The sequence below is a fragment of the Leptodactylus fuscus genome, chromosome 10 (assembly GCF_031893055.1).
Source record: "Leptodactylus fuscus isolate aLepFus1 chromosome 10, aLepFus1.hap2, whole genome shotgun sequence".
NCBI lineage: Eukaryota > Metazoa > Chordata > Amphibia > Anura > Leptodactylidae > Leptodactylus > Leptodactylus fuscus.
Genome location: NC_134274.1, coordinates 82761768 through 82777534, shown reverse-complemented (window position 1 = coordinate 82777534; position 15767 = coordinate 82761768). Strand labels below are relative to the sequence as shown.

The 15767-nt window shown below is 53.1% G+C and overlaps 4 protein-coding genes across 4 annotated transcripts; 1 reads left to right on the top strand and 3 right to left on the bottom strand.

The window, feature by feature from the left end:
* Nucleotides 1-506: 506 nt before the first annotated feature.
* On the bottom strand, nucleotides 507-999 carry LOC142219265 (histone H3). The gene has a single exon (XM_075288212.1). It carries the CDS (start codon nucleotides 997-999, stop codon nucleotides 589-591), a length of 411 nt encoding a protein of 136 aa, XP_075144313.1. The 3' UTR covers nucleotides 507-588.
* A 481-nt stretch (nucleotides 1000-1480) lies between these two features.
* LOC142219271 (histone H2B type 1-O-like) lies at nucleotides 1481-1937 on the top strand. Its single transcript, XM_075288219.1, has one exon. The coding sequence runs from the start codon at nucleotides 1504-1506 to the stop codon at nucleotides 1882-1884; it is 381 nt and encodes a 126-aa protein (XP_075144320.1). The 5' UTR covers nucleotides 1481-1503; the 3' UTR covers nucleotides 1885-1937.
* Nucleotides 1938-2373: 436 nt separating this feature from the next.
* LOC142219272 (histone H4) lies at nucleotides 2374-2717 on the bottom strand. The gene has a single exon (XM_075288220.1). It carries the CDS (start codon nucleotides 2715-2717, stop codon nucleotides 2406-2408), a length of 312 nt encoding a protein of 103 aa, XP_075144321.1. The 3' UTR covers nucleotides 2374-2405.
* A 1161-nt stretch (nucleotides 2718-3878) lies between these two features.
* LOC142219263 (uncharacterized) lies at nucleotides 3879-4568 on the bottom strand. The gene has a single exon (XM_075288209.1). It carries the CDS (start codon nucleotides 4566-4568, stop codon nucleotides 3879-3881), a length of 690 nt encoding a protein of 229 aa, XP_075144310.1.
* Nucleotides 4569-15767: the final 11199 nt, after the last annotated feature.

The window sequence follows — 15767 nt, the reverse complement described above, 5'->3', positions numbered from 1 at the left end:
AGGGTCTTGTCAGTTAGGGATAGTAATGGCTGTGCTCATCCTAATCCTCTCTCCCCGCCAGGGCACAGCCCACGGTGGCAGGTTTAGAAGTGCCGATGAAACGGGCGTTAAAGGGCTGATCCGGGCGAACCTTTGTCTATCTTCCCGCTCAATCGTAGATTCCCATTCATTCAGTGACCGTTACAACCCGCGCGAGAACCGGCAGCGTCAGGTGGTGCAAAGGGAGAAAGGACGCGAATTTCAAACACTCAATAACGCTCAGCCTTTCCCCTCATGACACTGTCAGTTACATCCTCCGCTCCTCAGAAGGGAGACTGAGCGGAAGAGTCAGCAACACATCGGGGCAGCAGCGGTGAGGTTACTGTAGAGGGCGCTGCAGATAGATATGTATCATTATATATAAGGGAGGGAGCGAGACCCGGTGCCGCTACTCAGTGACTGTAAGGGAAAGGGTAACCTATTAGCAGCCAGTGAAGGCTTCTCTTCTCCCCTCCCGAGAGGAGAAAGACAACGGCTACAGCTCGTCTGAGGGAGGATTTGGTGGCTCTGAGAAGAGCCTTTGTGTTGTCAGACGGTGCCTGGGCAGATTTAAGCCCTCTCCCCACGAATCCTGCGGGCCAGCTGGATGTCTTTGGGCATGATGGTGACCCTCTTGGCGTGGATGGCGCACAGGTTGGTGTCCTCAAAGAGCCCGACCAGGTAAGCTTCGCTAGCTTCCTGCAGGGCCATGACGGCGGAGCTCTGGAAGCGGAGATCCGTTTTGAAGTCCTGGGCGATCTCTCGGACCAGGCGCTGGAAGGGAAGCTTACGGATCAGCAGCTCGGTGGACTTCTGGTAGCGGCGGATTTCACGCAGAGCGACTGTACCAGGGCGGTAGCGGTGAGGCTTCTTCACTCCGCCGGTGGCGGGAGCGCTCTTCCTGGCGGCCTTAGTGGCCAGCTGCTTGCGGGGAGCTTTCCCTCCGGTGGATTTGCGGGCGGTCTGCTTGGTTCTGGCCATCGCTTCAGTATAGACGTTACACAGCGGTGATATGAGCTGAGGAGCGGAAAGAGCGACATATTTATACAGCCGGGGCTCGTCCTCATTGGCTCATGGAAAGCCCGCCCCCTCCATCTCATTGGTTTATTTCTACAGTCCAGCATTAGCGCTCATGCCCCTCCCCCAGACCCCGTGCAGCACGGCGCTGTACAGCCCCCGCCGGCATGCATCAGGCTACACAGGGGACAATCTGTGGCGTTCCCCCCCGCAACATAACGAGGCGATTAGAACCTGTAAACCTGAGGAGAGAAACGGAGGGAAATTCAAACCTGGTGGAAGCGCCAATCAGCTGCGGAGGGCGGGGATTATGATGCTGGCACTGGTCACATGACTTGCTGGTCCAGTAGAACAGCGCGCAGACAGCGGCGCTCATTTGCATAGCCCGCCTATAAATAGGGCTGCGCTGGGAGGAGCACAGACATTATTTTCTCTCATTCTCGTGTGGGAAAAGATCGCCGTGCTACCATGCCTGATCCCGCCAAGTCTGCCCCAGCGGCCAAGAAGGGCTCCAAGAAAGCCGTGACCAAGGCCCAGAAGAAGGACGGCAAGAAGCGTAAGAGGGCCAGGAGGGAGAGCTATGCCATCTACGTGTACAAGGTGCTGAAGCAGGTCCACCCCGACACCGGCATTTCTTCCAAGGCCATGAGCATCATGAATTCCTTCGTCAACGACGTCTTTGAGCGCATCGCAGGAGAAGCCTCCCGCCTGGCTCACTATAACAAGCGCTCCACCATCACCTCCCGGGAGATCCAGACCTCCGTGCGCCTGCTGCTGCCCGGAGAGTTGGCCAAGCACGCCGTGTCCGAGGGCACCAAGGCCGTCACCAAGTACACCAGCGCCAAGTAATCGGCTCCATCACCTGCTCTGTACTATCACCCCAAAGGCTCTTCTAAGAGCCCCCCCACCCCTTCCACACTAGAGCTGCTGAGCCCTTCATTTCTGGTGTTTATTCCCCGGACCAGAGGCTTTATTTATCCCGATCCGTTTTGTCATTGTATTTATGGACGTTACACCGCACTGTTTGTATTATCCTCAAGGCGAAGGAACTTATCCGCCTGATAACCTCGTATCTATCGCGTGTATCTACATCTGCGCACACTGGCAAAGTTAAGGAGAAACTTTAGGCAGTGCACACTGTACAGCGACGGGAACGTTCTTAAGATTTATGCATTTGTTCACACGTTCCCTGAAGCTTAGGAGCGTTTATCTCCACGCTCTCCGGTATTCCTACAGTAGCCGCAGCGACAGCTCCAGCCCTAGAGGGCAGAGGAGAGGTGGGTGGCGGGGACAGCTCTGTTCTCAGGAGGATGTGGCGGCTCTGAGAAGAGCCTTTGGGTTATGTAGTAGAGAGTCGGGGAGCGGCGGAATTAACCTCCGAAGCCGTAGAGAGTGCGGCCCTGGCGCTTGAGCGCGTACACCACGTCCATGGCGGTGACGGTCTTCCTCTTGGCGTGCTCGGTGTAGGTGACGGCGTCACGGATGACGTTCTCCAGGAAGACTTTCAGGACACCGCGAGTTTCTTCATAGATGAGACCGGAGATGCGCTTGACGCCTCCTCTGCGAGCTAGACGGCGGATGGCAGGCTTGGTGATGCCCTGGATGTTATCCCGGAGCACCTTCCTGTGCCGCTTGGCACCGCCCTTGCCGAGACCTTTCCCTCCTTTACCGCGACCGGACATCTTCTGTGCTGCTGCTGACAGACTAGAATAAGCGTCCCTCCGCACAGCCGCCTTTTATATAGAGAGTGGTCGGACCAGAAGGAGAACCCTGCTATGATGACGCAATTATGGGGCGTGTCCTGAAGCCACTCCCCCCTCCCCCGCTTTCCTCCTCTGATTGGCAGAACTCTCACCCGTTAGTGATTCGGAGCTTTCCCGCTCATATCCTACAGTTCTCGCCGCCTCTCCCTGTCCCTGCTGCCGCTCTCAGCTCGGCCCCGGAGACAATGGACGTCTGCCGGCTTTCTCCACCCGCCCCAGTGTCATCACAAACCTACTGCTGGGAGCCGGAGCTCCCCCAGACAAGTCATTCAGCTGCAGCACAGACAGTGCGTTATAAATACAAGAGAACACGCTGAACAGGAGGCAGCAAAGATCCGAGTTTCTGGGTCCAGAAGTGACCCCGAAATAACGGTGTGCGCTCTCAGGGGAGAACGAGCCTGGACGCCGGGAGGTTGTACTGGGGGAGAAGGGGATGAGGCTGGGTGACAAGAGCTCTCAGGGGAGCCCCCTCCTCAGCCTGTGTAGGAACGAGTAGTGTCAGGCGGGGGCTCCCCTGAGAGCGCTTGTCACCCAGCCTCATCCCCCTTCTCCCCCAGTACAACCTCCCGGGCGTCCAGGCTCGTTCCCCGCTGATCTGATACAGACCTGGGAGTATGTATCGTTTGTCCCCCTACCACAAGCACGCACACAGCCGCCCGCCGTACACCGCAGCGACCCCCGGCATCAGGCTGCATTCGGGACTGCAGGGATTGTGTAGCTCAGACATACTGACAATTCCTCCTCCTCCTCCCCCCTTATCCAGACAGAGGCCCCCGCCAGTAACGAGGAGGATGCGCGGCCAATCTACTGGATTACTGCCCCTATAAACCCTCAGCGGCCTCAGCTTTTAGTCCTCATTACTACCCCGCTGGACCGGTCACCTGGAGAAACCTGCGGGGATGTTACCCTGTAGTGACCGCTCATGTGTCGGTGCGGATACGGGAATGGAGCCCTGGTCATAGGATTGCCGTTAATATGACGCCCCCGCTGGCTGGGGAGATAGCGATGATACAGCTCTGCCGGGACAAGGTGGTGGCTCTGAGAAGAGCCTTTGTGGGACAAGTACAGGGCTGCTCGGGCTTATTTCTTAGCCGCGGGCTTCTTGGCTTTAGCAGCCTTCTTAGCCGGACTCTTGGCAGCTTTGGGCTTGGCCGCCTTCTTAGCTGGGCTCTTAGCAGCTTTGGGCTTAGCCGCCTTCTTAGCCGGGCTCTTCGTCACCTTCTTGGCTTTAGGAGCCGCCTTCGGCTTCTTGGGGCTCTTGGCCGCTTTCTTGGCGGCCGCGGCAGGCTTCTTGGCTTTCTTCGGGCTCTTGGCCGCGGTCGGCGCCTTCTTAGGAGACTTAGCCGCGGGCTTCTTGGCGGCAGCTTTCTTGGGCTTGGCCGCTGCAGGCTTCTTCTTGGCCGCCTTGTCCTTACTCTCCGCCTGCTTCTTGTTCAGCTTGAAGGAGCCGGAGGCGCCGCTGCCTTTCACCTGGATCAGGGTTCCCTTGGTCACCAGAGCCTTAAGGCCCAGCTTGACATGGCTGCGGTTCTTGTCTGTATCGTAGCCGCCAGCAGCCAGAACCTTCTTCAGGGCGGCCACAGACACCCCACTGCGCTCCTTGGAGGCGGACACGGCTTTGACGATCAGCTCGGACACGGTGGGACCGGAGGATTTCTTGTTCTTCTTGGCGCCCCCTGCGGCTGCTTTCTTCGGCTGCTTCTTGGATTTGGCGGCCGGTTCGGCGGGAGGGGGAGCGGCGGCGGCGGCGGCGGGCGCGGTTTCTGCCATGATACGAATCGAGCTCTAATTCCTTTCCTAGACGGGAAAACACTGGGGCCGGAGCAGCCGCCGCCTCTTATATGCACAGCGGTGCGCACTGATTGGCTGCTGAGCGGCCTCGGCCTCACCTCCTATTGGCTGTCACTCAGCACAGGGCCAGAGTCAAGCTCCGCTCTCCCCGTGTGCTTCCCTGCCCGGGATCAGAGCCCATTACCGGCTAGAACCGGACAGGAGAGCTTCCATTCTTCGTGTCTCCCCACTCCCCGACATCCTCCCTAACAGTCCCTGGCCGTCACTGGCGGAGGTGCGGGGGTGGTGCGGAGAGGAGGCCCCGGGATTTCCGCCATAGCACCCCCACATCTGTCCATCACTATCTATGCAGGAAGATGAAACCGCTGCGGGAGCTGCCCCCTTCTATTCCCGGCGCTTGTCACCATCCCCGGGATCTTTACCACAAGCTCTATGCTACAGGAAGCTGATTGTACGATGCGGGGACAAGCTGGAGCTGCTGAGAGCCGGGGAGGGTAACACAGGCGGCGGCTCCGCTCACTGCCGGCTCCCTGTCCTCACATCAGATAGATACATATATATATATATATATATATATATATATATATACTGCAGACAGGGGGGCCGCTTCTCATGGGGCTCTGCCCTGCAGCAATGCCTATACACCGGGCAGAATAGAAAAGCGGGGACATTGTGTATATACAGCTGTCTGCACAGAGGCGTGTAGGATGGGATGATGGCTGGAGGTGATTTCAGTCTCCTGCAGTTACACGTATTATATAGGATGGGATGCATACAAGGTGATAGTGATTGTCACGGGATGGTTAGAGTCTATACTATAGGCAATGTGTAATATATATTTCATGTGGAATGTATTCTCTAACCTGTTGTATACATCAATGTGTAGTTGGCTGATTAGGGTCTAGTGTGTTAGCACATTGTATGCAAATACCTCTAACTAGTGAGGACCAGTGAGGACAATGGGTGGAGATAATCTGATCCGTGTCTCCAAGAAGATGTTGGACGGTGCATTGTCCATAGTAGACAGGGAGTCTGCTCTCCTTGGTATAGGTGAGGGGGGAAGGATCTGTGACTCAGCCCTTCCCACCCACAGATATAGGTGTAACAGTCTTAGTATATAGTTGTAGCTTGCAGTTAGTATGAGTTAGCCGGCCTGTGCACAGCTCTGTAGAGAGCCAGGATTTAGTTACAGGACCAAGGAGCCAAAGCTATCATTGGATTGTGACTTCTGTGGACTTATTGTTATTACGGTTGATGTGACCGCCGCCGGCTACTAACTTTGTGGATTACAATAAATTGCTGTTGTCTCCTGACCTCTTGCGTCCGTGTTGATTCAAGATATCCTCCGGAGGAAGACGTATACCTTTGCTCTGTGGGATCAACAGCGGACAGCGAGATGGACTACAGCAGCCCAGCGATTAATGGAGCCACAACCTCAGAATACAGGAACTGGACTATGGCAAGTCTACAAGTAAGGGCCCGGGAACTAAACCTGAGTTACCAGGGAAGAACGAAAGAGCAACTGATCGAGGCACTGGAGGAGATGACCCTGCAAAGCGACCATGAGGAGGGCTGCCCCCAGGAGACAGTAGAGATACAGGAGTGGCAGGTACAGACCCAAAAGAGCAGATGGGTTGTTTTGTATGAGGAGGAATTGGCAGTGCTGGGGCTAGAAGCAACTGCAGAGCAAAGGAGTAGAGCATTACAGAGGGCTCAGGAAACGGAGAAGGAGGAACAGAGAATGGCGCATGAAAAGGAAAGAATGGCGCATGAAATGCGAATGGCTGAGATAACTACGCGGAATTATAATCAAACGTCGACCCCCAGCCCAACAGTGAGAGAACCACCATATGTCTCCCATAAACACTTCAAGACCTTTGATGAAGCGGCTGGGGATGTTGATGGATATTTTCAGGACTTCGAACACCAGTGCCGCCTGATGGAAGTCCCAGAGAAGGATTGGGTCCGGTATCTGGTGGGGCACCTACGAGATGGGGCTGCGGAAGCTCTCAGAGCCATGGACCCTAGTGGTCAGCGGGACTATGAGGCCATTAAAAGAGCGGTGCAGAAGTATTATGCAGTCACTCCAGAGACCTACCGAGTTCAGTTCCGCTCTTTGTCTTACAATGGAGGAAGCTCCTTCCACATGTTCGCCCACAAGTTGAAGCAAGCATGCAAGCGCTGGCTAGAAGGAGAGGGGGCTGTCACAGTCGATAAGATCCTCCAAGTCATACTTAAGGAACAGTTCTTTTCCCAGTGCCCCGCTGAGATCCGTGAGTGGGTGCTGGAACGGAACCCAGCCACAGTTGAGCAAGCTGCTTCTCTTGCAGATGAGGGCCTGACCATCAAGCCGCAGTGGAAGAGGTTGTTTGCAGAGGAGCGGAAAACTACCACAGTCCGCCAGACACCCTTCAGCCAGCCACCCACCTTTCGTGCCCGGCCTCAGGATTACAATTCCCCCTCTACCCCTGCCCTAGCCCATCGGCCTCCAGCTATGAACAACCCTGTCCCTAGACAACGACCTACTGGAAGAATGCTAGAGCGCAGATGTTTTGGTTGCGGGCGGCCTGGACATTTGCAAGCTAGTTGCCCTGTTAACATGGGGGCACGGGCCACCGTGGCATCTCGGCCTATTCACTACCTGGGAACCACCCCTAGGACAGAAAGTTTGGCCCCATTTCCAGATGACTCCATGAATGACCCATCTGTTCCACCTCCAGGGGTCTATGGGATTCAGCCTTCTGCCACACATCCTGCAAACCTTCAGCGGAAGCACTTGCAGGAGGTCCTCCTGGATGGCCGAACAGTTGTTGGATTCCGGGACTCGGGAGCTTTCCTAACGGTAGCGGACCCCCGAGTTGTGCGACCCGAGGCCCTAGAGGAGGGCCCTGGCATTTCTATCGAGTTGGCAGAGGGTACTCGGAGACGTATTCCTAAAGCTACCGTGGAACTTGACTATGGTTATGGACCAAAACGATGCACAATTGGTGTGATGAGCGGGCTGCCGGCCGATGTTCTGTTAGGCAACGATGTTGGAAATCTACAGTGCCACTTTGTGGGAGCAGTGACCCGAAGCCAAGCTCAGAGAGAAGCCAACATGGATCGACCGGATTTGCTGCCAGATTCCAGCCCAGCGGCCCCAACTTCCCAACTGGTGAGTGACTCTTCCCTCGGGGCTAATAATCCTGCAATTTGGGACAAGGCACAGTTTAGGAGGGAGGTAGAGACGGACCCTACATTGGATAGTTTCCGAGCACGGGCTGAGATTGGACAGATAGGAGAAAGTGGTGAGAAGATTATTAAGGAAGATGGACTCCTCTACCGGGTTACAGAGGCTTGCTCTCCAGATAAACCCTGGACTTATTGTAGACAGCTTGTTGTGCCCCAGCGATACCGGGCCTCCCTACTGCACCTTGCCCATGACATTCCCATGGCTGGCCATCAAGGGAAAACTCGCACAGAACGGAGGCTTACTCACTTGTTTTATTGGCCTGGGATCTCTCAGGCTGTTGCGCAGTTCTGTCGGACTTGTGATGTATGTCAGCGTAGAGGCCGACCAGGGGACCACCCAAGAGCCCCCTTACAGCCTTTGCCCGTCATCGATGAACCCTTCCAACGAGTGGCTGTTGATATCATCGGGCCTTTGGCTAGACCTAGTAAATCTGGGAAACAATATATATTGACAGTAGTCGACTATGCCACCCGATACCCGGAAGCTGTGGCACTATCCTGTATCTCTGCCACCAAAGTAGCCGAGGCCCTTGTGACTGTCTTCACCAGAGTTGGATTCCCAAGTGAGATCTTGTCAGACCAGGGTACCCAATTTATGTCCGAACTGGTACAGTGTCTATGGCGTACCTGCGGGGTGCGGGCGATCCGGACCACCCCATACCACCCCCAGACCAATGGACTATGTGAGCGTTTTAATGGTACTCTAAAGAACATGTTAAAAGCCTTTACTGAGACTGATCCAGACTGGGAAAGGTACCTACCACATCTCCTGTTTGCATATCGGGAAGTGCCCCAGGAATCTACTGGATTTTCCCCCTTTGAACTGTTGTATGGCCGGAAAGTTCGTGGTCCGTTAACCTTAGTCAAGGAGCACTGGGAGGGGCCAGTGGAGGATACCGGAATTCCTGTTGTCCCTTATGTTCTGAAGCTTCGAGACACGCTGGCCCAGTTGGCCCATTTTGCTAAAGAGCAGGTCCAGAGGGCGCAGACTCGACAAAAGACTTGGTACGACCGCAAAGCACGCTATCGGGAATTTACTGAGGGGCAACAAGTTCTTATGATTGTCCCACATCCCCAAAATAAGCTACAGACCACCTGGGAAGGGCCTTTTAGAGTCCTCCGAAAGCTCAATGACACCAACTACCTCTTAGCACTAGATGAGCAGGGGCTCCGACAAAAGACTGTCCATATTAATATGATTAAGGAGTATCACGATCGGGCTCCACCTATGATTGCCATGTGCCAACTTGCCTCTGAGGAGCGCTCAGAAGGAGACTCCCTCCCGGATCTCCTAGAAACGGCCCAACGCATCACCACTGTAGAAGATGTCCCTCTAAAGGACCACCTGCACCCAGCACAGCGAGAGGAAGTGTCCAATATACTTCATCAGCACAGGGCTGCATTCTCCTCCCGACCAGGGCAAACCAGGCTGACCCAACACAATGTGGACACCCCCGGTGTCCCACCAATGCAACAAGCACCTTACCGGGTCCCTGAATCTGTCAAAAACACCATGTGCAAAGAGCTGGAGGATATGCTAGCCCTAGGGGTTATCCAAGCCTCGCACAGTCCCTGGGCTTCTCCAGTGGTGCTTGTACCCAAAAAGGATGGCAGTACGAGATTTTGTGTGGACTACAGGCGACTGAATGACCATACTATGAGTGACCCCTACCCTATGCCACGCATTGATGAGCTTCTGGACAAACTCGCTGCGGCTAAGTATGTCACCACCTTGGATCTCAGCAAGGGGTACTGGCAGATTCCCCTGACCGCTGCAGGGAGGGAAAGGTCAGCGTTCATAACCCCTTTCGGACTGTTTGAATTCCTAAGCATGCCTTTTGGAATGAAGAATGCCCCAGCAACCTTCCAGAGGATGGTGGACCAGCTACTTCAAGGATGCAGAGACTTTGCCTGTGCTTACTTGGATGATATCGCAATCTTTAGCCACACGTGGGAGGACCACTTGCATCATGTTGAGGCTGTTCTAGATCGGATACAGGAGGCCGGCCTGACAATTAGACCAGACAAATGCCAGATAGGTCTGGGCGAGGTGCAATACTTGGGACATAGAGTGGGAGGGGGAAAACTGCGACCAGAGCCCGCTAAGATACAGGCTATTAGAGACTGGCCCATACCACAGACCAAGAAACAGGTCATGGCGTTCTTAGGTACTGCTAGTTATTACCGAAAATTTGTCTCTAACTTCAGCTCCGTGGCCAAGCCCCTGACAGACCTGACGAAGAAGAACCTGCCCAGAGTGGTGAGCTGGACCCCGGCCTGCGACAGAGCTTTTAACCAACTGAAGGACGCCCTTGCCTGCTCACCTGTCCTTGCTGCCCCGGATTATAAACGAAGGTTTATTGTTCAGACAGACGCCTCCACATATGGACTGGGAGCCGTCCTCAGCCAAGTAAATGCCGCGGGGGAGGAGCACCCCATTGCCTACCTCAGCCGGAAGCTGCAGGACCGGGAAGTAGCATATGCCACTATAGAGAAGGAATGCTTGGCAGTAGTTTGGGCCCTCAAGAAGTTACAGCCGTACCTGTATGGTCGGGAGTTCACCGTAGTGACCGACCACAACCCCCTCACTTGGCTGCAGAGAGTCTCTGGGGACAATGGACGACTGTTGAGGTGGAGTCTGGCCCTTCAACCCTACAACTTTACCATTCAGTACCGCCGAGGGAGCCAACACCAGAACGCGGATGGGTTATCCCGGCAGGAGGACATATGACCTATAGAGACTGATGTGCATTCCCCAATTTACCTGTGTAGGCCAATTGTGTCATGCACATGTTTTGAGAGGGGGAGGGGTTGTCACGGGATGGTTAGAGTCTATACTATAGGCAATGTGTAATATATATTTCATGTGGAATGTATTCTCTAACCTGTTGTATACATCAATGTGTAGTTGGCTGATTAGGGTCTAGTGTGTTAGCACATTGTATGCAAATACCTCTAACTAGTGAGGACAATGGGTGGAGATAATCTGATCGGTGTCTCCAAGAAGATGTTGGACTGTGCATTGTCCATAGTAGACAGGGAGTCTGCTCTCCTTGGTATAGGTGAGGGGGGAAGGATCTGTGACTCAGCCCTTCCCACCCACAGATAGAGGAAGTAACAGTCTTAGTATATAGTTGTAGCTTGCAGTTAGTATGTGTTAGCCGGCCTGTGCACAGCTCTGTAGAGAGCCAGGATTTAGTTACAGGACCAAGGAGCCAAAGCTATCATTGGATTGTGACTTCTGTGGACTTATTGTTATTACGGTTGATGTGACCGCCACCGGCTACTAACTTTGTGGATTACAATAAATTGCTGTTGTCTCCTGACCTCTTGCGTCCGTGTTGATTCAAGATATCCTCCGGAGGAAGACGTATACCTTTGCTCCGTGACAGTGATCCAAACCTGACAATCACTACCATCATGAACTATTGAAAAGTTTGTCTTTGCTTCAATGTGTCAGTTTAGACCCTGTGCGATCTGTATGGCAATTACAATCCACAACCAACAGCACAGTAAGACACATTACAGATAGACACACGGCCATACAGCAAGTCGTTGTGTGGGGATTGCAGTCAGAAGTAGCAGCTCCAGGTGTCAGTGTGAAAGCGTGACTGCCCAAAAACTGGAAATAAAATATGATGACATCAATGACATTTCCGCCATATTTATGTTTTTATGACCATCCAGACGCCAGCAGATGATCCAGAAACCCTAACTATGTAGGAACCCTAAAATATGCTGGATATTGGCCAAGTGTCCCCAAGGGTTGCATCTGGGAATGGAGTATCATTGAAGCTGCAGGTCTGGCGTACCCCGACTTCTCAAAGCATTTGGGATCTCTTGTTAGGCACATTACACCGATATGTTTTATTCCCGGGAGTTATGGCGTATTCACAAAAGATGTATGATTTCTCTCTCTCTCTCTCTCTCTCTCTCTCTCTCTCTCTCTCTCTCTCTCTCTCTCTCTCTCTCTCTCTCTCTCTCTCTCTCTCTCTCTCTCTGGGCTTAATGCGGGACATTAGGTGGTCGGGTCAGTGGTGGAAGATTCCAGGAAGAGGGCAGAGCTGAGAGCCCTTTATAAACTGATGAGGTCCATGATTTCAGGGTCAGATGGATTGGAGGGGCGGCTTATTAGCCTGGAGATCGATAGAACTACATCCTGCTGACAACCTCTGCCAGGCTAGAAAAAGGTCTGATTGATTTTATTTCCATATTCAGACAGATATGATCTTTGCTCCTGTCTATCTTATTGTGCCACATGTGGTCACAGCTCCCACCACTGCCCCTACTCAGCCAGACATGCCCTGAAACTAGTGGACATAAAACAGTGACAGCAGGTCCGCCAATAGGCCAGTACTGCTGCTACTGGCGTCAGGGGCCCGGCCAGAGGACGCAGATCTGAGTTGAGCACATACGCGGCTGAAGCGAGGAGCTGACACAGGTCAGCTCCTCGCTTCGCCGCTGCCGCCTGTCTCGCTGACACATATGCGGCTGAAGAGAGGAGCTGACCTGTGTCAGCTCCTGACTTCGCCGCTGCCGCCTCTCTCGCTGACACATATGCGGCTGAGCCGGTGTCAGCTCCTCACTTCTCCGCTGCCGCCTCTCTCGGTGACACATATGCGGCTGAGCCGGAACCCGGCTCAGCCGCATATGTGTCAGCGAGAGAGACACCCAGCGGCGAAGCGTGGAGCTGACCCGTGTCAGCTCCTTCCTTCAGCCGCATGTGTCAACGAGAGAGACGCGCAGAGAGCGGCGAGGGAGCGGAGGAGAAGGTAAGTTTAATGTGGAGGTGGAACGTGAATCTGGGGGCAGATGAAGAAGAGGACGGCATGACACTGTGGGGACATGAATCTGGGGACAGATGAAAGAGAGGACGGAATGACACTGGGGCAGATGAAGGAGGGGACGGCATGACACTGTGGGGACATGAATCTGGGGGCAGATGAAAGAGAGGACGGCATGACACTGTGGGGACATGAATCTGGGGGCAGAGATGGAGAGGGGGCATGAATCTGAGGGGACATGAATCTGGGGGCAGAGATGGAGGGGACATGAAACTGGGGGCAGAGATGTGGGGACATGAATCCCTGGGCAGAGATGGAAGGGGGACATGAAACTGGGGGCAGATGAAGGGTGTATATGAAACTGGGGGAGAGATAGAGGGGGGACATATAATTTACGGGTGACTGTAGGAGGATTATACTGTGTGTGGGCACATGAAAAATTAATGAGTGGGCGGAGTCAACACAAAAGTGGGCGGGGCTAAATTTGTTGCGGCGCGCTAAGCGCGCCACACATTTTGTCCCTCTTTTAGCTCTTCAAAAGTTGGGAGGTATGGAGATGGGGGGACATGAATCTGGGGGCAGAGATGGAGGGACATGAATCTGTGGGCAGAAATGTGGGGACATGAATCTGTGGGCAGAAATGTGGGGACATGAATCTGGGGGCAGAGATGGAGGGGACATGAATCTGGGGGCAGAAATGGAGGGGACATGAATCTGGGGGCAGATGAAGGGTGTATATGAAGCTAGGGGAGAGACGGAGGGGGACATATAATTTACGGGTGACTGTAGGAGGATTATACAGTGTGCGGGCAAATGGGAAATTAATGAGTAGGCGGAGTCAACATAACAGTGGGTGGGGCTAAATTTCTCGCGGCGCGCAAAGCAAAAATGGCAGGGGGGGGGGCAGACACTTAGGCTTTATGGGGCCCCAAAATTCCTGATGGCGGCCCTGAGTGACAGGATGTATCATTCGCAGTGGCAGGGCTGTTGGGTACCATCACATGGTGCAGGAGGATTCAATGGTATGGGCTGTAATCTGTGATACTCCTTAGGATAATGTGATATTCTCTACATAGTTCATACCATCACCAATAGACAGATAAGCCAAAGTGGACAGCAAGAGCCCCGGGGCCAGGCACCAATTCCAACATGGCAGCAGACTAGTGGTTATAAGCCAAGTTGCTCATCTGAAGAGTCTGACTTTCCCTATGCCTATCCCGAAACACGCCATCAGGTATATTCTGTTACCCTAGACCATCCAGACTTCAGGGCTACTGGGTGTCAGATTAGCAGAACGCACTGTACTGTCATTTATGTGAGGCTTGTACTAGAACTAGAACAGTCATAGCGACTAGAGATGAGCGAACAGTGTTCTATCGAACACAAGTTCGATCGGATATCAGGCTGTTCGATGTGTTCGATTCGAATCGAACATCACGTGGCAAACTCCAAAAAAATTAAATTCTCCTCCCACCTTCCCTGGCGCATTTTTTTGCACCAATAACAGCGCAGGGGAGGTGGGACAGGAACTACGACAACGGGGGCATTGAAAAAAATCGGAAAAAGTCATTGGCTGCCGAAATCAGGTGACCTCCATTTTAGACGAATAGTGGATTTCAAATCCGGGTCATATGAGAATGTGAACTGTGTGAGTAAGAGACAGGGATAGCTGTACAGGCAGGGATAGCTAGGGATAACCTTTATTTAGGTAGGAATGTTATTAAAAATAACTTTTTGTGGCTCTATCGGGTGTGTAATTGTGATTTTTGTGAGATAAACTTTTTCCCATAGGAATGCATTGGACAGCGCTGATTGGCCAGAGTGCAGAATTTGACCAATCAGCGCTGGCTCTGCTGGAGGAGGCGGAGTCTAAGATCACTCCACACCAGTCTCCATTCTGGTCCGACCTTAGACTCCGCCTCCTCCAGCAGAGCCAGCGCTGATTGGTCGAATTCCGTACTCTGGCCAGTCTGTGCTGGCCAATGCATTCTATTAGCCTGATGAAGTAGAGCTGAATGTGTGTGCTTAGCTCAACTACGCTGGTGGAGTAGTTGAGCTAAGCACACACATTCAGCTCTGCTTCATCAGGCTTATAGAATGCATTGGCCAATCAGCGCTGGCCAATGCATTCTATTAGCGTGAGCTGAGTGTGCACAAGGGTTCTAGTGCACCCTCGGCTCTGTTACATCTGATGGGCTGACCAGCACACGGTGTAGTTGAGCAGAACTGGCTCAACACAGCTGAGTCTCTGCATACCCATAGGAATGCATTGGCCAGCCTTCGGCCAATCAGCGCTGGCTCTGCCGGAGGAGGCGGAGTCTAAGGTCGGACCTGAATGGAGTACGGAATTCGACCAATCAGCGCTGTCCAATGCATTCCTATGGGAAAAAGTTAGCTTGCGAAAATCGCAAGCTGACAGGGATTTCCATGAAAAAAAGTGACTTTTATGCCCCTAGACATGCTGTCCCAGTGTCATTTCAAGGTGTTGGTATCATTTCCTGGGGTGTCATAGTGGACTTGGTGACCCTCCAGACACGGATTTGGGTTTCCCCCTTAACGAGTATATGTTCCCCATAGACTATAATGGGTTTTGAAACCCGTTCGAACACTCGAACAGTGAGCGACTGTTCGAATCGGATTTCGAACCTCGAACATTTTAGTGTCCGCTCATCTCTAATAGCGACCCCTCGCTCCACCTTACTTAAGTCTATGTAAAGGAAACGGATACCTCATGGGAGCTAAAGAGGAAATGAAGGTGGACGAGTCAGTACTGCAAAAGTGTTATAACCTGAGCTGTGCCTACCAGGCAATAAGGCAATCTTTAGAAATCATGACAGATAAAGATTTATGACCGGAGCAGCCATTGACACAGGCAAGCCAAATACATAGTCCTCTCTCCTCGTAGGATTTTATAACTAGCCCACGAAAAATGAAGAATAGTGGTCGCCTTAGGCAAGGGTGATGTCATCAGGATTTGGCGCAATCAGTTCTTCTTCATCCGTCTTGGGTTTCTAAAAGATAGCAATTGTATGTAAGGTTATCGTACCATGACAGAGATATCCAATACATGGAAGCCCAGGCACAGGGCGGACAAGTCACATTTCCAGGCATAAGTCACGGTTGGGCGGACAAGTCACATTTGCCAGCATAAGTCACATTTGCC

Bases quoted from the DNA above. Each gene is read 5' to 3' on its own strand.
- LOC142219265 (XM_075288212.1), bottom strand. From the start codon at position 999: ATGGCCAGAACCAAGCAGACCGCCCGCAAATCCACCGGAGGGAAAGCT.
- LOC142219271 (XM_075288219.1), top strand. From the start codon at position 1,504: ATGCCTGATCCCGCCAAGTCTGCCCCAGCGGCCAAGAAGGGCTCCAAG.
- LOC142219272 (XM_075288220.1), bottom strand. From the start codon at position 2,717: ATGTCCGGTCGCGGTAAAGGAGGGAAAGGTCTCGGCAAGGGCGGTGCC.
- LOC142219263 (XM_075288209.1), bottom strand. From the start codon at position 4,568: ATGGCAGAAACCGCGCCCGCCGCCGCCGCCGCCGCTCCCCCTCCCGCC.